This window comes from Coloeus monedula (assembly GCF_965178545.1).
Source record: "Coloeus monedula genome assembly, chromosome: 16".
In the NCBI taxonomy this organism is placed as follows: Eukaryota; Metazoa; Chordata; class Aves; order Passeriformes; family Corvidae; genus Coloeus; species Coloeus monedula.
In genome coordinates this window covers 2677852-2698121 of record NC_138796.1, presented here as the reverse complement: position 1 = coordinate 2698121, position 20270 = coordinate 2677852, and the positions used below count along the sequence as shown (strand labels likewise).

The 20270-nt window shown below is 37.9% G+C and overlaps 1 protein-coding gene across 1 annotated transcript in view; it reads right to left on the bottom strand.

The window, feature by feature from the left end:
• Positions 1 to 6: 6 nt before the first annotated feature.
• Positions 7 to 20270, bottom strand: part of LMTK2 (lemur tyrosine kinase 2) — a 41417-nt gene continuing 21153 nt past the window's right edge. Inside the window, exons 7-14 of the mRNA XM_082291925.1 lie at positions 15752 to 15885; positions 12945 to 13029; positions 12185 to 12306; positions 10611 to 10760; positions 7442 to 10352; positions 5805 to 5940; positions 5125 to 5373; positions 7 to 3995 (exon numbers count right to left, since the gene is read on the bottom strand). Of these exons, the coding sequence (XP_082148051.1) occupies positions 3967 to 3995; positions 5125 to 5373; positions 5805 to 5940; positions 7442 to 10352; positions 10611 to 10760; positions 12185 to 12306; positions 12945 to 13029; positions 15752 to 15885 (3816 nt within the window). The 3' untranslated portion in view covers positions 7 to 3966. The remainder of the gene's footprint in view (positions 3996 to 5124; positions 5374 to 5804; positions 5941 to 7441; positions 10353 to 10610; positions 10761 to 12184; positions 12307 to 12944; positions 13030 to 15751; positions 15886 to 20270) is intronic.

Below are 20270 nucleotides of genomic sequence, written 5' to 3'. Positions count from 1 at the left end.
AAATATATAACTGTATTTTATTTTTAATATTAAATATTTTTAAATTACAAGCAGTTTCTTGAATCACACTATGCATGATAATCAATATACAGTAGAAATTACAATTTAAAAATGTACACAATTTAAAGACATTTTGACCTGAAATTTCATTAACTATGATATATTGCCATAAACCTCATACCTGTATTAAATTACAATAGGAAAACCTCATACCTATGATTTTGTTACATAGTTTCTCATTTACAAATAGAATTAAACATTATATATACACACACACATCAGTACCATTTATCATTTAAGTTACACCTACATCTGTGCAAGTTCAAACAATTTCATAAACAAAACTAACTGTAAGTCATATTCAAGTTTCTGAAAAACAGGCTGCTGGTATTACAAATACTTATTTTCAATAAGTTTATATGATGTTTGACTCTCCTCTAGATTTCTTCCCATTTTGTACCAAAACCATTAACATACAAGGATATTTGTGTATGACTTAAAGCTGAAGTAATTTTGTACACTCCATTCTTATTTAAGGCTATTTCTTATAAGGCTAATGTACTTGGATTCCACCTTTCACCAACTCCAACACAAATAGCCAAGTCACTGACACCTGACAATGCTGACATTTTAGGATAGTGCTTAATTGTAAAAACAAGTCTTTCTACCAACCAGCCTCCTCATGAAAGATTGAGTATTACATAAAAATCTGCTAAAAATACTGATAAAAAGAATGAGGCTTAAATGGCTTTCATTAGTGCATCAACAAGGATATGAAAAAAAAATGTTAAATCTCCTAATTTCCATGAAAATAGCAATTTCCATAAATGCAGTTATACACAGTGTATCTGCAGCTGGGGGATTTGGGAGAGTACAGGTGTTCCCACTGAAACTGGACACTCTTGTTGCTCTCTTGGCTTCTCACTACAGATCCTAATGTTTAAACAAACTTCTTTAGGTGGGAAAAATCAGATCTTTTAGATACCTTTAGTAGCCAAATTGAGACAATGCCTTCATTATTCAAACAATTCAGGTATTCTACTAGAGAAGGAATTAAGCTGTAACCAGTCCTCATAATAAACCATTGAAAATAGATACATGTACTTCTAAAACGGAGACCAGGCTTAAGTAGCTAGTGCAAGAAATTACACAGAGTGTAATGAACGATTTGGAACAAATCCCCTCATTATAATGTAACATGTTGGAATTATTGATTCATCTTCATTGTGCCACTTGACTGCCAGGCAGATATTTAAGTATTGCTAGTAGTTGATCAGATCTTTAAGTATAATTTTTTACCCCAAAAGACAGTTTATATTATTGCAATCCAGTTTACTGGATTACTGAAATTAAAATTCATGTTTAAGTGATGCGAGTTAACTTTAAATATTTCTTTCTCTTCATTGTACAGCTAAAAAGGACATAACCTTGCTTAATATCATACACATCTAGTTTTGGAAAAAAAATGCTCCTTTGGCAATTCATTAGCAATGAGTCCATTTGGACAAAGGAGTAAACTTTCACTTCCTGTATAAGATTTTCTTTAAACCTGGGTAAAGAATAAAAATCTTAGATCTCCATCAAGCAAAGGAAATTCCTGATGTGCAAGATAAACATCTGATTTTCCAGAATTACAAGAAATAAAATGCACAAGCAAATTACAACATTCTGGAGCATAAGCTTTTATTTAACCCAGGACTATATTTTAAATCAAATGATTCAAAATTAAGGCTGAACTCCAGGTCTGACAGGTTTTTCACCACGCAAGGCAGACAAGCCCACATGTTCTTTGCAGACCATTATAGAGTTTCATTCTTACTATGGTGAGAATTAAAGACAGATGAGATACCCTAAATCTAGCTGTATCAAGGAATTCAATGTTGGAATTATGGAATTTCTAGGCAATAATTTGTGCACAAAGTCTATTACCAACATTTTAAAATATTTTCAGTAGCGCACAGCTTCCTTAAACCCTCTACAGTATATACTGTAAGCCTGTATTAAGAACTACTTGACTTTGCCTTCTAAAAAATGTTTTGGGAAAGGTCCTTAGGAAAATTCAGTTCTTCACTTCATACTGAAGAACAGTTCTGACTAACTCCGAACCTGAGTGCCTCATCAGAAAAAGATATCTCAACAATTCATTGGCAACTTCAAACAACATGATAACTAAATCATTCCCTTTTAATCAGTACGGAAGCCATTCTGGTTTAAGGGCTAAATAACATTGGAAAAAAGTAGTTAACATATTCCTGTCATTTTTAAAACATACTTAGAAACCAAAATTAACACAGAGGTATAAAAAAAAAAAAATCACACATCTGAAAATATCTAGTCCTCCCATCTTCAAATAATGAAAATTCTCTGGTGACTGGATCTGGACACAGAGCACTTGGACCACCATTATCTCAAGCCCTGCCAAAGCAGCCACTAAAATACAAAGTACTTTGCATCTCAGTACACTTGCATTTTAGTACAGGTAAACAAATACAAAGCCAGGTAAACTGTTCCTATCAGTGCTCCCTACAGATCTGCAACTGCGTAAGGCATTCCAAGAAGTCAGGGATTTGTTTCTCAGCTGAACTCAGTTTGGAGTAATAACTAAGGATATCTTTTTCCAAGCAGTTTAAATTATTAACTCAGCTAAATGCATGGTAAAGCAGGAAGGTTAAGCCCCCACACTGTATTCCCTTCCCTACAGGCTTCAGAGCAAACCTATTGTACTGCACCCTTTGTTCAGGATGCACCATGGAGCTCTGCAGACATCTTAAATGTATCTGGCCCTATAACAGGTGCAAAACTGGGCATTAACCACTAATCAGAATCTTAATTATCATAACATCACCAAGAGGTAGATTTACCACAGGCCTCTGAACGGAGCCTCGATCTGCAGGCAGCAGAAGAGTGAGCTTCAAAATTCACAGAATGTACAACCAAAGGGCCAAGTGTACCCAAATCCAGTCTATTGAAATTAGTCTTTTTATAAGATTCATAAATTCCAGAGTTTTGTACAGCCAATTTTTCCTCCTCTTTCTCCAAGGCAGAAATTGTAGTAAAAACTGGAAGGCCCTTAACTGTGATATAGTCAGATGCTATTACAGTTTAAGCAGTCAGTAGGATCATATGTAGGAATTAAGAGACATTATCTCTTTCATCTAAAAATTCCAGAGTATATCATATATTCTTTTCCAGTTTCCTATAAAACATGAACACGAACAACCATTCTATAACCATTATCATTTTAGAAATGGTACTGAATATAAGATTTCAGCAAGTCTAACGTGATACTCAGAAGTTATGTACGTTTTACAAGTACCGTGCATAGCAAAGGCTACAAAAAGGACAAATTAAACTGGATAACTGGGCCAATTCAACTTGTCTTATTTTCCTTGAAAGATTTAAGATTTTGATTCTGTACATCATCAGGAAATAAAGGAAGAATAATCCATAGTGCAATTGTAATAAGCAAAGTAATATGTAGTGATATCTTTTTGAATAAATATGGCTCACTACTGATCAACTACCATTCATACAGTTCCATCAACACAGCCACCTGTTGCACAGGACAGTTATACACAACTCTACAACAGGTGTATGTTCAAATAGATAATGAACTACATGGAAAAATATAAAAAGAATATTATACAATCTCATACATAAACCAGACTGTAGTGTAATTGCTTTACTTGTTTAAGTTATCTGAAAAATACTTCAAGTACTTGAAAACAGCGGCAGAATCGTCTTTCAATGAAAAGCAAAATTGCACTGATTTAAAAATACATTACAAAGTTAAATACACATTCAAATTAATGTCCTGATTTAACATTGCTTTCAGTGTTCACTTTCATTTCTCAGTACTTCTTGATTACCTGTGTTACTCCAGGAGGATCCAGAGTTTAGATAAAGAAGTTTCAAACACAAAGCCTGTGTGTTTTATGTATGGAGTCCGAGCAAGTTTAAATTGATTTAATCTTTTTCTCCATCTTCACTGCTTCCTATTAGTAGAGGAAAGGTCATAAGATACAGTGAGATTCATCTGCACAACCCCCACTTCTTCTTTGCAAGACTCTTGCTATTCTGCTGTTTTGCACTTCTAAGTTTTGGTTAATTTTTCCCTACACTTTCAACTACTGTAAACATTTGGTTCATTTATTCATAGACATCTGCTTCAATCACACAGTTCAATGTCACTTCTTAGGACACATAAGGCAATGAAGGATCTCCAAAATATTCTCTCTTATCTGTAAGTTACTAAGCAGCAAACACTATCTAATCAATAAGCAAAATACAAGAACAATACAACTCCATATAGCACTGATTACATATTTATAGACATTGACCATTAGCAAGGCTCTGCAATCAGTAATATTTATTTTTAATAATGCAGTGTGTTATCAAGATTAATAATATGCCAGACAGATTCAAGTCTGCTTATTTTTGCTTCTCTTAACCCTCAAAAATGTATCAAAGGTTAAAAAAGCTTTTTGTTACTCACAAGAAGGCCTGTTAATAAATACTGCTAGTACTCAGTTACTGCTCTGAATGGATTGTTTGGCTCTCCTAACAGAAGCTATCCTATTCACAGCTCTAGAAAACATGCTGCAATTCTGGACAGAATGTCAAGAATGCACTGTCTAAAAAGCAATATGAAAAGAAACTAAACTGTAAAACGAGCTTACACAATAATGGCAGAAACATTACGTTCCTGGCATCCTCAGCCTGTGCAATGAAAACACAATTGTGACTTGAGACAGAGCAATAACCAGGATTAGTAACTGCCATAGTGTGGCAGGTGTAACAGCAGTGCTTCAGGATTGCAGAGGTTTCATTTATCCATATACAGCACTAGGGGTTTGTAACATTAGAACTGAGCTTGTCCTGTAAATGTTCCATAGGCTGTTCAACCACAGTTTTGTAGCAACTTGGATGCAAATAAACTCAATCTCCATGGAAAACTATGTCTTAAGTGAAACACAAGACCAGACAAACTTTTATGGTTTTAAAAATGTACTTCTATATTTGGTATTTAAAATACAACAAGACTTGTTGTATCTGCTAGTTTTATCTTTACAGAACAATTTTAATTTGTATCCTTAAAGTAGTAGTTATAACTAAATCACTTACCTCCTTGTTCTATATCCGAATCTGTAAGGTGTGTAAGAGAAAAGCTTGCCATGTTTGCAGGAGAGATGGAGAATCTGGAATAAGGGGATGAATGTGACCAGTTCTGATCAAGAGTCCGGGAAGGTGGAGGTGGAGAGAAGTACTTTGATGGCTGAAGGGGTGGTGTAGAACCAATGAGACTATTAGCTGCCTTGGATATAAAGGATGGCTCTGGAGAAGAGAAGTCATCGTCCCACTCAAAACCCCCACCTTGGGGAGAAAAAAAAAAAAAAAACAAAAAAAAAAAAGAAAAAAAGAAGAAAAAAGCAGCATTACAGTAATGTCATGTAAGGTCACCCAGAGCTGTACAAGTAGACTGGAAGATTGCATTAACCCCAAACAAAACCTGTAGCCCTGGGCAGGGTTCTAGCCCAGGGAAACACAAAGATTTGCCACCCACAGTTTGGTTGCCTTTCAGGATACCTTGGACACATCAATACATAAACAACCACTATCACATCCCAGCTTTGCTCCTCAGGAACAAGGGAATCTGAGCCCAGATGCAGTGTCTGCTTAGGACACAAAACTGAAGCCAATGTCGTCCAGTGAATTTACAGATCACATATAGTTTAATGACTTCTCATAAAAGGCTGTGCATAAAATTGTCTTGGCCCCTGCTGTGTATAAATATATTCATGCACCTTCTTCATCAGTTGAGCTTTCTGAATTTGCAAATCTGTTTAAGTAACCAGGACTGGAAGATGGAACAGGAGAGCTGCCAGCACCTTCCCCGTTCACGTCTATCCCACGGCTTCCCAGCTCCTTCGTTGGTGTTTCCTACGGCAAACAAAATCACTTATTTAACTCTTTTTACACACAATGTCTCCATGCCTTCAGATGCCAGCACCCACAAATACACTCCCCCACCCAGCCATCAAGTCAAATGTGGAATTAGAAGGTCTGTAAACTGTTACAACTACACCAGAAGACTTTGAGTTACAGATTAAGCACATACACGTACTTCTAAAGAAAGCTGCACCAAATCTATGCTAAAATGCATGCAGGAAATGACTATTTAAATATTATTTACCATATTAAATGGTTTCATATTTCTAGGAACAAAGCTAAAATATCTTCCAATTGAAAACAGTTCCCATATCAGCTTAACATGGGGTAAGGGTTTCTTTTCCTCTTTAATAAAGCCTTATCCCATCTCCCAACATTTTTTTTTAATCCCCTAATCATGTTCAGGATAAAGAGACAGACTTTGTACAGCCGCTATTGGAAGCGGCCTACATTTTATCAGTCATTGTAATAAAAACTAAGGAGTTCAACAACTAAGAGCAGTTTAAACACAGCTGATTTTTTCTTTTCCCTCTGGACAAAAGGATTACTATTCTACAGGCTGCCTAAACACAAATAAATCACCTCTGTTTTCTGTTCCAAAACACAGTTAACTCTAATATTTATGTGCGTCATCATAAGCAACATTTCCAAAGCTTGACAATGTGACTGTTCTCTTAAACTCACTGGACTAGTTTAGTCACCATAATGCTAAAATACAATCCCCTCTGTATCCAGTTACAGAAGTTAAAAATTGATAAAGCTGATAGGGAAACAAAAGTAACCTTGAATTTTATAAGCCGATCAGTATTTCACTGAACATGAATCCCATTGGAGTAATAAAAATTAGCATTACCATCTAAATACTGTTCTCATCTTTGATTATGATCTTAGTTAAATTTAGTGCTAACTAACACACGATTCAGAGTTAGGTTTTTTGGTTAATTATTGGCTTTTTTTGCTTTCTTCCTTTCTTTTATAACAGTATCTTAAACTCAACATCTTCAAACACATTAAACAGATACGCTGCTTCTAGAAAGTTACAACAATATTCTGTCAAAATAAGATAATTAAATCTTATAAACAGCAGAAAAACCTAACTAAAAACCATGTTGCATTCAGCATGTGCAGTCAAGGGTCCAACAGCAATGGAGACTCAGGATTTGACAACCAAAGCAAAACCCTCCTTCACTTCAGATTAGTGCTGCTATTCTGCCAGCAGCACAAAACTGCACTACCCAAGTCAAAAAGTTCTTTTTTCTTTATATATAAGTATTATTCTTTTACATATATGTATTCTTGTATAGCCTTAATATATAAAGACAAAATAACCCACATCACGAACCAGCTTTAACCCTGCCGGAACAAGAAAGGTACTCTTGTAGCGAGTTTTTTCCCAAATATTAAGCAATTTATTCAATTACTCCTTGTTTAAAGAAAAACAAAAATAGCAAGCCAACACAAACTTTACTTAATAATAAAAAAAAAGGCATACCTGATCAAACAAATAGACTGTCACATCATCAAAGAATGTTACAGCCTTTTTCTCATCTTTCCAAAGTTCAGGTTGCCTTTCATTAAGGGGTTTTGGAAGTTTCAACAAGCTTCTCAAATGTTTTCCATCATCCTTGTCAGTAATTATCTCAGGTACCTGATGAACAGTTTCATCTTCACTGTCAGAACTCAGACTATGCATATGAAAAGTCCTCATGTCATCCTCAGAATCACTGTTTTCATCTTCCTCATCTGCATCATCGCCATCTTCTAAATCCAGCATTCCAGACACGCTGAGTTTGCCAAGGTATTTTCCTTCGATATCTGGCTCTTTCAGTTTTTGTCCTTCCATGTGATAGAAGGACTTCTCACTGTTACTCAGATCTAAAGCCATGTTGTGCACAGGCTTTAAGTCTCTGTGTGAAAGAAGCTCTGAAGTGTTAGTGCCAACACAAGAGACACTTTTATGAGAAGTCTCAGACAGTTTTATTTCATCCCTCAGGTTACCTTCCATCACTATTTCCAGGGAAGACAGAGTTGACTCAGCCCACTCATCAGGACACCCCTGCATCCTTTCATCCATCTCTTGGATCTCTAAATTGTGGTTTAGTTCTAGTTTTCCATTTTGATTATCATCATCCTGGTGATTCCTCACATCACACGTTTGCTGTCTCTCTTCAAAACCATAAACCTCTTCAGTGTGATTCTCTCTGTTGGAGGAAACAACACACACAGTCTCTCTGGACAGATTTACAGACTCTTCTGGTTTTTTATCTGGCTCAGAATCATTATCAGAGAAATAGGCAGAGTCTCTATATGAGTTTTGACTTCCACTCAGAAAAACCACTGGGGTTATCTCAAAATTGCTGTTTACTGCATCCAAACAAGCTGCTGCTTCTGACACAATGATGACTGGATTAGAAGGCAAAGCACTGACACTGTTCTCGCTCACAACACACAGAGCAGTATCCACACTGGAAGCGTCCTCAACAGGGACATGGGAAGTCCATTCTGGAGATTCCAGGTTTTCTGTTTCATAGCCACTGTCAGCAGGTTTATCTGGTGGCAAAAGTTTCTGAGGACTTTGAGCCTGTAAAGATTCTAAAACCTCATTTACATCTAAAGAATCCAAAGAATCAGGTGTCTCTAAGGCTTGTTCTACAGTTTGTATAGGAGAGGGGCTGTCTTCCAAAAGACTGTCCTGACTTGTACAATCTGAAGCAGCAACAGAAATTAAGGTCACCTCTTCTGGAACATCCTTACAGTTCTCAAAATGATTTGACGTTTCTTGTATTTCCTCCAATAAACATTCATTTTTTTTTAATATGGGAGAACTATCTTGCAAGTTTCTTTTCCTATCTTCCTGATCACTACATTTTTCTCTATTAAAAGTTATTTCATCAGACTGGAAAAGCTTTCCCTGTTTCATCTGTGCATCACACTCATCTGTTTCAACAGCAACACTGTAATATGGACTATTTCCAACATTATTATTTTTGGCATTGTAAGATAGCTCTTCTTGACAGAGAACATTGGTGTTACAGGACATGACTTCATTCACTTCTACATTTAGAAGTTTCCCCTCATCCTTCAAAATAGGAAGATTTTCACATTTATCACATGACTTACGTGCTGTGGGTGGACTAGAGGATGCCTGCATCTCTACAGGAGTCTGAGACTGAGAACTGGGATCTTTATTCATTGTCACTGGGTTAAAATTTTCATCTTTCACTGTTCTAAGACTTTCGTGTATTAAAGAAAAGACCTGTGCATTTTCAGGCAGCACAGGCTCAGGCTCTACAGAGTTTCTTTTTGAGGTTTCTAATATACTTTTTAGAACATCATCTGAGTTTTGCCCAAAATCACTGCTGGTTTTTTTAGGCAATAATCCTGTTAATAAATTTTTCTCTTGAAGAAATAAGAAGTTATCAGAAAGCTCTTCTAAAGTTACCAGGTCCGACTGGTTAGAGATATTTTCAGATAAGGAAACTGTTTCATTTTCAGAAGCATGACTAGAATGCTCCTTCCCAGAACAGCCTACTGCCTTTCTAGCATCTGTGTTTGAGTCCAAAACAGCTGGTTTAAAGTCTTTAGGAGAATCATTTGTTTCAGCAAACCCAAGTATTTTTCTGTTTGTCAATTCTTCTGATCTATCAATGTCATTAAATATACTCTGGAAAGGACTTTCTGGACTACTAGTAGCAGGCAAAAATTCCTCTTTAGGATCTGTATTGTAGTGGAAGAAGTCCCCATCGGTACTAGATTCTTCAACATCAAGATCCCTGAGAACCGTGAAATGAGAACTTTTTTCTTGTACAGCTTCTTGATGATCAACTTCTGTTGTTAATACAACTGATTGGTTATCAAAATTCATGCTGCAGCCACTTCCTTTTTCCTCTAACTGGATATAGTAGTCATTTCCAACAGAAAGTTTGTGTGCATCAAACACAGGTAACACCCCAGGGACAGCCAGGGATGCCTCTTGACCACTTCCATCCTGTGCTCCTGGTCCTTGCTCTGAAAGTGACCTCTCAAAAACCTCCACTGGATAGAAAATACTTGTGTAGGTCAAGGCTTCATCAGGATTCACATGACCACATTCATCAAAGTGATCATGTTTAGCTGCCTCCCAGATGTATTCAAAGCTCAGACCATGGCTTGTTTCAGTTACAGTCAGAACCTCCTCCAGCTCATGGCCAAGTCTATCTCCTGTGAAGTGATCCAAGATTGGGAATGCAGAATTACTTGCTTCTCTATTTGAGGTGTTTGGTTTCAGAGCATTCCACTGCTGTTCAAAATCAATCTCTGAGTCCCTTTGGCTTTGCATGCGGAGGTAAGTTAAAAGTCTGTGCACTTCTTCTGCCGTTGGTCTCTTCTCTGGAGGCAGCCAACAGAACTGCAGAACTTCATACCTATACAAATAAAAACATGTTTCAATAGGTTTCACACTGAAAAGGAATTTATAGAATTCAGACACCTAACAAGCCTCAGAGTACCAATGTCACTGGCAGGAACTTCCACCTACAGCAAGTCCTTTTACTCCCTTTATCTAGAATTTGTTTCCTGGAAGCACGTTTCCATGTAGCAATTTCAATGTATTTAAGAGAACTGAGTCATTTGAGAAACTTCTTCAGCAGCTTTAGGAATAAATAGAAATATTTAAAGTTTACCATCTATCAGAGTATGGCTGCTCCAGACGTGGCTTGAAGGGTTTAACCTGCTTCTCCTTGATGACATGGGTCAGGACTTCCCTGTCAGAGAAGTCCGAGTAAGGCTGAGCGCCATTCTCAAACAGCTCCCATAACGTCACACCCAGCGCCCTGGAAAAGAGCAGCAAATGACTGACCATTCTCAGAACTATCCTGGAGATGCTTTTCTAAGAAAGTAAGGATATGCAAATCATAACTGGCAAGGAGAAATAAATACCACTCCCCATTGTCTCTAGAATAACTTCAGAAGTTAACTCATTTTGACAGAATGCTAACAGCCCGAAGAGTAAAATTGCTTGAAGGCAACAACAATTAAGGCAACAAAATATTTGATCATGAAAAAAAATCCCACATATAATAAAATACTATCTTTTCAACAGTTTTTAAATTAAAAAATATTGTTATAGTGTATAGAAATGAGATTAAAAAACCTTATGGTTCATTCAACAGAAGAAAAAAGCTTTCATGAGAAATTGCAGTTACAGGTCAAACTGCTAAAAAACTCATCTTTGTTCCAGTGTTCATAGAATTCCTTATTTTCAAGCTGCAGTGGTCAAAAGCTGCCTCTGCTCAGTGCTGCAGCTGTACTCTATCCAACACTAATCGCATTTTCAGTTATTACAGTCAATGCTAATCTTGGGGGAATCTTTCCGTGCTCAAAATGCAAAATAACTGACTCTGCATGTAGAATAATTTAGATTGGAAGGGGTGTCTGGAATCATCTAGTCCAAACCTATTCAGAGCAGCTCTGCATAAGAGGCACTAAAATACAAGCTGGAAAGATTAAGACCGTGGCTGCTTGCAGTCCAGATGAACATTATGAGCTGAGGAAGCCTCCTTGGAGGATGGAAGCAAATTAGTATTTACATAATTTCTATCTATCCCACCTGCTTTCTGCAACCCTACTTTTAAAACACCAAAGCCTAGTTTACTATTTAATATCCTTAGAATATAAAACCAGGAATTAACTACAATGTTTTCAGAAATGTTAGCCTAATCCACAATTTCCATTATCCAATTTTCTTGGGGCTTGAGAACTGAAGTGGAACTTGGCAATTTCAAAAACGTTCATCTTCAAGAGTTTCACCAGCCATTGTCTATCAGCTCTTTGGCAACACAAACCATCAGTTAATTGCTCTCAAATGCTGCAGCAAGAGCACAGCATTTTAATTAAAATGCCACTGTTCTACCAACTGAACTTAATCAGGCTCTAGTGGGATCAACTTTTTATGTCACCCACAGCTACTTAATCTTGGAAAATTCATTTACCATTTCTTTCCTTTATGAACATCTGAAGGTATTTTTATTAGTATAAACACCTTTTATTCTGCTAAACATTTTTGTTTGCTCCAACTTTCTCTCAACACATTTCTAAGAATCTTTCCAAAGCAGGATACAGTGTCAGGTTTACAGAGATTAACCTACTGTACATCTGATGCATCAGGCCAATTTAAATATTATTTACTCCTTCATGTAACACTTGAAAATATGTTCAAAAATCTCTCATTGAAATTATTTTAAAGCCTTCTACATACCATATGTTACTGTATTTATTTTGCTCTGCTGATAACAGTCTGTCTTGAAAACTTGTTACTAACTCAGGTGCAGTCCAACGTAGAGGAACAAGTTTCTTCTCATCTGTCTCAATATAATCTTCCTGAATTATTGATTAAAATGAAAAAAACAACATCAGAAAAAGGCTGAACATGCATTGGATCAAATTCCAGACAGTGACAGTCCTTTCCTTAATATGTTTTTATGTGAAGCCTATGCAAAAAATTAGAAATAAAAAAAATAATCCCATTTTCCCCAAGTAGCAGAGATAATGCTATGGAGGAAAGTCATTCACTGGTCACTGCACAGCCGAAACTTGAATGCAAATTTCTTGTTTAAGGTTTGGTACTTACAAAATGTTTTAATTAATGTCTTTAATTTTTCTTTTTCTTGATATACTTTAATATTTTAAATAGTTTCCTTAAGAAATTTGAACCTTTCTTTCAAATTTGTCCTTAAAAGACATTAAAATAAATTTGTTCATATTCTAGGACTACTGTAAATAGGACCAAAAAAAGGTAGATTTACCAGAAGCTTCCAGAAGCATAAACTCTACTCATCTCTAGAAAGACCATCTATTCTGGTACATGAACTTGCTGCAGTTATTTGCCAGTAATACTCTGAAAGTTCATTATTCAAATAAAGGACAATCTAGTATCAGTTTACAACTTTCAGGCATGCTTGCTGTAACCTTGAGCCCTGAATCCTTTAAAAAAGTGGTCCATGACTAGATTAACTTACCTTATACCTGCTGAATCCTATACCATAATCTCCTACTTTGACATTTAAATCAGATGTAAGGAAGCAATTCCGTAAGGCCAAGTCACTGAAAATGCAAACAAAAACAGTGAGACAAACCAGGTCTTCAAGGCAAATTAAGACAAATGGGCTAGTAGAAGTGACAATTCTTAGAACAGTCAGGTCACAGTTTAAAGTATCAAATGAAAAATCAAGAATACTATTTTTTAAAAACTTAGAATCTAAAAATCAAGGACTTATGCACAGTTACAGATCATAGCTGCAAGTAACAGGAGCACAAAACAGTGTTAATGATTCAGCATCCACTCTAGATATACTTCAGCAATCCCATGTGCATGAGCTGTAGGCTGATCCCTAAATCCTACTGAAGGCTGAGGCAAGCTGCGTGCAGGAAAGGTGTGCTCCTGGAGCTCCTGGAGCTCCCTTCCTGATTCTCTTCAGAGAAAATCAAACCAGTCCATGCACTCCAAAAGACCAACTCATGCAGTGCAAACCCAGGCAAAGGAACTGGGGAGACTGATTTCTAAAGTGCAATTGTGATCTAAACCAAGTATTAAGTTTTCTTGTTGCTTACATTTTTACTAAGTTTTAGAACCTACATGTGCCAACAATTGATTCTGTATCTCACTGGAATACTGCGGACACTACAGTTCTATACAAACACTCATCACTTCCAGAAAAAACAAACACCAACAGGGTTTCTCCTTAGAGATGACTTATTGGACAAGATTTGTTTTGTGGCCAGAAGTCTGATTTCCCTCAGGCAGTCCCACTGCTTCAAAAGAGGATCAGTTTAGAGTCACAGAACCAAGCAGACACAGCATTCTGGAATCCAAAGAAATCTAAACACAGTGACAAGGCAATCACATTTAAAGATTTCATACAAAAACCCTGGACTATTATGCTGTCCTGTACAAAAAAGATCAAGCTGCAGGCACTTCTCTAGAGCACTGGTGTAGACTCTTAAGCATTCAAACTACAAACAGCATTTACATGCAGTTATTTCATTCTGCTCATAATCCTCTCATGGAGATTACGTGGGCTGTTCACATGCTACAGTGATGTCACCCCTCTTCACACCTATCATTGCATGGCTTGCATTCTAATTGTCATAAGCAAAATCTATCAGCAATTCAAATTAAGTTTAAATATTAATTCACAATATGATACTAAGCTACCATTAATATCTTACATCTACAGTTAAGTTCCTTAAGCAACAAACCCATACATTACACATGAGCCAGAACTACAGTCAGTCTTTGGAAAAGACCCACAGAAAAAGTATTTCATAGAAGTCCTCTACTAAACAAATCACAAAGCTCTTGAATAGACACAGAATTTGCTTCCAGTTTCTACCATAAACCAGACCACAACTAGTCACAAACCAGCAGTGCTGCTGTAATAGCACCAAGAAGCAGTTTTAGGAAACCCATCATGCAAACTCAGAAATTTATGCACATTTAATGAAGCTGGAACTGTGGCTGCGACAGCAGAGAGCTCGGCAGACTAACTGCTCAAATATTTCACTTCTCAGTTTCACAGAAGGGGACCAGGCAATTAAGTGCCCTGAAGGAACTCTACCTTTGCTTCTGTTGGCTTAAAAAATAGTCTCAAGTACAAATTGTCTGAAAGCCACAGCTTGCCTGCTACAAAGAAAGATGATGATGTTTTCCTTTCCAGAGTCATTGAACTACACAGGTCAGAAACACATCTATAACCTTCAAGTATGTCCCAGAGCTTGCCAAATTGTTTTATACTATTTAAATAAATATCCTGGAAGAGAAAAATTGTTGGCTGCTTGAATTTACCACTAACAACAAAATCACTGATGCTGGAGCTTTACCACTTACTCTGACAGCATCAGGATAGTGTTGCTAGAAGTAAACATTACAATGAGAATCCTGCAGATCCATAGAATAATTATTTACCAAGTTTATCTGTGTTTCACTGAAAATGTACTGTTAAATTTAATACCTACAGAGCCATGCTGCTGCAAGACAAGAAACTGGTCCCTCAGACAGGTACAACTGGTATTACTTTCAAGTCATCTGAAATTGTTAAATGGGTTAAAAGAATAGCTCTGTTCATCAGCCACCAGCTGAGTCCAGGCTTTGGGGTTTTTTCAGGGTTTTGCTGCTGCTTTACACCTGCACCTTTTAAGACTTAGGTTTGAGAGTTCATTTCTCCCTGAACTAAAGGTCTTTGCTCTCCCTAAGCAGCAAGATGTGCACTGATAAGCTCCAACACAAGCTCCTGACTTGCTGAAAGGGTGATGCAAGTGCTGGTCCATTTCAGTCAGATTTTCCCTCTAAACTCAGCTTCCCCCTTACTACATTAGAAAGGCTTTTTTTTCCCATTTTTAGTAACAAAGGTAACAGGTTACCAAAGAGAAGTTCTAAATTGCTATAATCTGATAAAAAAATCACAGTAGGTAAGATTCATCCTAACTGAATTTTAACCTCCCTCCCTCCCAATAAACAAAACAAATTTGACTTGGCCAAGAATTAATCAAACAACTACATCTGGATTGGCTTGGCAGCAGGTTGTGTTCTGTGGGCTGCAAACTCAAAGAGCAGGTGATCAGCTTTCAGGCAGGTGGAGCTGGAACACCACACCACTGCAGCTCAATTAGCACCTTCATTAGCATCACACCTTCGTGCCTCAGGGTATGTCACAGTTAGACAGAAGTTTGTGCAAACACAGTCTTCAACAGCCATGGATTTTAATGCAAATACTCAAATGAATTTCAGAGTGCATCTTGACTGAGTGGGATTTCTCTGGGAGCCTACCTGTGCACAAAGTTGTGTTTGTGCATCACAGCGAGGCCAGCGGCGATCTCGCACGCCATTCTCTGCAGCAGCATTATCTGAGACTCTCCTTTAATGTGCTCCTGCTCATTGCAGATGTAAGTTTTCAGGTCACCCTGTAAAAGAAGTTGAGGATATTTATTAGCCTTATATGTTGGTTGAATCTGAGAAATTCATTTTTAATAAAGATCCAGCCGACCACATTACTTATTTACCACATTTATGCTCAATAAAGTTCCTCAAGTTTCCAATCTCCATAAAGGGTCATATAAAAGTCATCTAAGGCCTATGGTATTGTCCTTAATCTAATGTCTTTAATCTAATCATTTAGTAATTAACATCTTAGATCAGACTGCCACATGAAACCTGTCACGCATTAGTAACTTCCACTAAAAAAACCCAGAGTTTGCTGAGCCTCTGCTTTTAAATGAGATGAGTTGTCAAGTGCTCCAAATCAGCAAAAGCTGGCTGTCTGGAATTTGTAAGGGGATGGAAGGGAGAGACTACAGAGGAGAGTTTCAGACACTGCTAGCTCACCAGAGCTTTCTATATAAAAAGCATGGTAATACACCCCATTCCAGTCAGAGAATTCTGATGATGGCAGCAGTTTTACAGAACCCAGGCAATGCTGAGCAATAGACATGTAATTAATGAGCACACAGAAGCACTCCATAAATTACTAAAATAAGAACAGCTTTGAAATAGAGGAAAATAATTGAATACTGTCCAAACATTCGGGAAAAGGAAGACTTATGTAGTAAGAGAATCCAAGCCAGGCAAAAGAACAAGTTTCTCATACCATTGTTGTTCCTCTTCTCACAGTTTGGCTTTTAACCCAGCAGTCCTGTATTTTTGTTATTTAAAATATAGACTTTCCAAAAGGGTAGCAAATTATTTCAAAGACATTTCTGTATTGAGACTGCACAACATATATCACAACTTGTTTCACCAGCATAACACTCTGGGCTCTACGTCCATTTTCTTCCTAAATCTTGGGCCAGGAAGCTCTTGCCAGAGCAGAGTTCCAAACAATTAGGAAAGGAACAGCTTTTGTAACACACACAGGTTCCAAACGGCAGAGTCCAATACAAGCCCTGAACACCCAGCTGAGCTGACTGTAGGTGGCAGCAAGAGCTCGAAAAAAGTCAAACTCCTTAAAATTGTCATTCATTAAAACAGCAGCTGCTTGCTTAGGGCTTGTCCCAGGTGGATTAAGTTCCTAGGATGCCTGAAATGCACCCAGGAATTACTTTTTAATTTTTAAATGCATTAGTAACAGCAGTACTGTGTGACATCCCTTATTTCATAAATTATTCATGTAGGCACATATTTTTGTGGGAAAAACAACTTTTATTAAATCCAGCACCTTGAAACACACTGGTTCTATGTTCCCATTCTGGTCTAATTAAGGCTACAATCAAGGTTAAAAATATAAAATAGGTACTTTTGGTATTGCTTTAAAAGGAAATTGCTTGTACCAAACTGGGGTGAACCAATGGTCACACTCAGGTGCTGAACTGCCCTTCAGAAGAACCTGGACAAGCTGAAGAATGTTTCAACAGAGACCTTATGAAAGTCCAGAAAGAAAAATGCAAACTCTCACACCCAGGAAGGAAAAAACCCCTTGCAACAGCACAAAGTGAACAGTGGCCAGCTGGGCAGCAGCTCTGCAGGAAGGGACCTGGGGATCCTGGCGGGCAGCAAGCTCCACATAAGCCCTGTGTGCCCTGGGAGCAGACTGGGAGCAGCCTCCTGGGCTGCACAAACTGGGCCAGAGCCAGGGGAGGTCTCACCACCTTCTCAGCACTTGTCAGACCACATCAGATCCTGTGTTCAGAACTGGCTGCCCCAGAACACAACAAACTGGAGCAAGGTCAGGAAAGAGCCACCGTGACAGGGGTCAGAGCATTTCACCATGAGGAGAGGCTCAGGGAACCAGGCTCATTCAGCCTGGAGAAAGAAAGACTTCAGCATAATAACTGTCCAGTATTAAGTTATTAAAGACTAAGCCAGGCTCCTACCCATGGAGCAGGAATGGAGGATGAGAGAGAACAGGCATGAGCTGAAACATGGAAATTTCAGACTGAGTGTAAGGAAAACAGTTCTACACATAAAGACATCAGCAGAAGTGCAGGCTGATCAGAAAGAACATGCAGTTTCCATCCCTGGACGTTTTCAAGATTCAACTGGACAAAGTCCTGAGAAATCTAGTCTGGCCTCAGGATGATACTGCTTTGAGTGGGAGGCTGCAGACCTCCTGAGCTCCTTGCTAGCCTGAATTATCCTATGATGCCTCCCTGCCTAAAAGCAGACAGTAGCAACACAGCAACATTATCCCTGCACTATTTCAAGAGCCACAAAATGGCCCTTTATTGACAGACTTTTTAACACAGTAAATATCAAAGGTTATATATATCTGAATAAATGCAGTTCTGCAAAATTCACTGCAGAGACATCTAAATATAAAAAGCTCAATAATCATGCTTGAGGAAGGCTCTGCTTTCTCTCCAACCTCCTCTGCCACTCTGCCTTTTCCCTCCTCTCCTGGGACACCATGAAGAACTAAATTTTGCCTTTCTTCCTATCCTTTTCAGTTCAGTCATTTTTGTAAGTAAGTCTTAATATGATTTTTCTCTGTAATAGCCAGAAGCTGGGGGCACACTTACAGTCAGTACTCTTTGTCAGCTTTTTGTTTGTGCAAATTCCACACTGAGTTCATCTGAACACCCAAACAGATGACCGACATGACTTTTTAACCAGAAGGCACTGATTGTTTTAAAACTGATGACAGTTTTGAAAATGTGAAGAGGTTACCAAATTACATCTACACATTCTACCAAGTTGTCATAAACTGACAAATCCCCCCTTTATTTTTAAACCACACACCACTGATAAGTCTGCTCCTTGGCTCATATCCATACTGACCATGATCATGAAATAGATTCACTGAACTCTTTGATTATGAAGTTTTCATCACAAAGACTCTTCTTTTGATTAGAACATGTTTTCAAGGGGCCGTAATTAAAAAAAGAACCAATCACTGCAAGCAGGCACCCTCCCCTAACAGCAGCATCCCTGAAGTAAGCCACAGAGCATTCCAGGCAAATCAGCATCCTGCTGATCTCATCTGCCCAGGGAATTGCAAGACTTGAAGAATTTCTGTAAGAATTTGATAGGCAAATCAGCCTCACAATATACATGCAACTTCCACATTTGAATAACTTTCCTTTCACTCATAAATTATGTCAATCTGTTAGAGGATTTGCTGTGCTGACAAAATGCTGGCCACACAGGGTTGAGTAATATATTAAAGTTAATAAGACAGCTACCACTATTTTTAACCTGGCATCGTTCTGCAATGTTTAACAGTGAACAGTTAACTATTCCTAGCAGACTGCACCAACATACTATGCAACTAATATGGGGAAAGGGGTTGTGAGACCTTTTAGAGCATTTCTTTTTATATTTACTGTTTTCTAAAAAATTTTAACACAGGCAAAGCATAGAATTTAACAGCTTAAATCACTTACGTGAGACTGACCTCTCCTGCTTCTTTCCCAGCTCTGCAAAGCAAGGGATACAGAGCAACCTGGACTACATTATGAAATAGACTAAATGTTAGCCAAAACAGTTATTGCACATGCAACCAGCAATCTTGTGTAACAGAAATATATCAGGAGTTTCTGTGGCCAAGAAAACAAGTAAGCCAGCCTGCCCGACATTCAGCATTGCCACCCTGACAGCTCTGGTTTCTCTGCACTACAGTTTCCAGTGCCTCTGATCAAGACCTTTCAATGCCAAGGAGCCTGGGAACTGATAATCCAACAGGGCTGCCTGAACAGCCAAGACAAGGTCAACTGGCCCTAAAAAGGCTACAAATCCAAGCAAGAGAAGTAGCAAAAGGAGGACATGCTGTGATAGGCTATGAGTTTGAAGGAGTGTGAATAAAACAACCACTGTACCCTCCAGACCGTCAATGTGTCAGCAGAATAGATGCATTTTTTGTTACTTAATATGCCAAATTTGTAAAACAAGGTCAACACTGCCAAATGAGCCTCAAAAGAACTTGTCACCTGAAGATATTAAAACTTCCTATCCAACACAGCTAACATATTTGCCATCTTTTTTCAGAACTATTGAATTCTTAAACACACACGTACCAGGGACTAAAACAAGTTCACTTTGCTGGATATACACAGACACCACCACACAAGGGAAAGAGCTCTAGCTCAGCATTAAACCACTGGTAGCAGAAAAGGACCACGTTCCTCATCCTTCCCATCTGAGCAACAGTCACCACAGACACTGGAACCTTTAGTCAACCACTTTAAGTTCCACCTGCCCTGATGTTTTTTCTGATGAAGACTCACTCCTGTGTGTGCACCTCCATGCACCCCAATTCACCCATTTCAGGAAAAAAAAGTACAAAAGGAGTTTTGAGATCAATTACTAAAAGTCTAAAAAATCCAAGTAACTGCCATTCCAACCACAGCGATAAAAA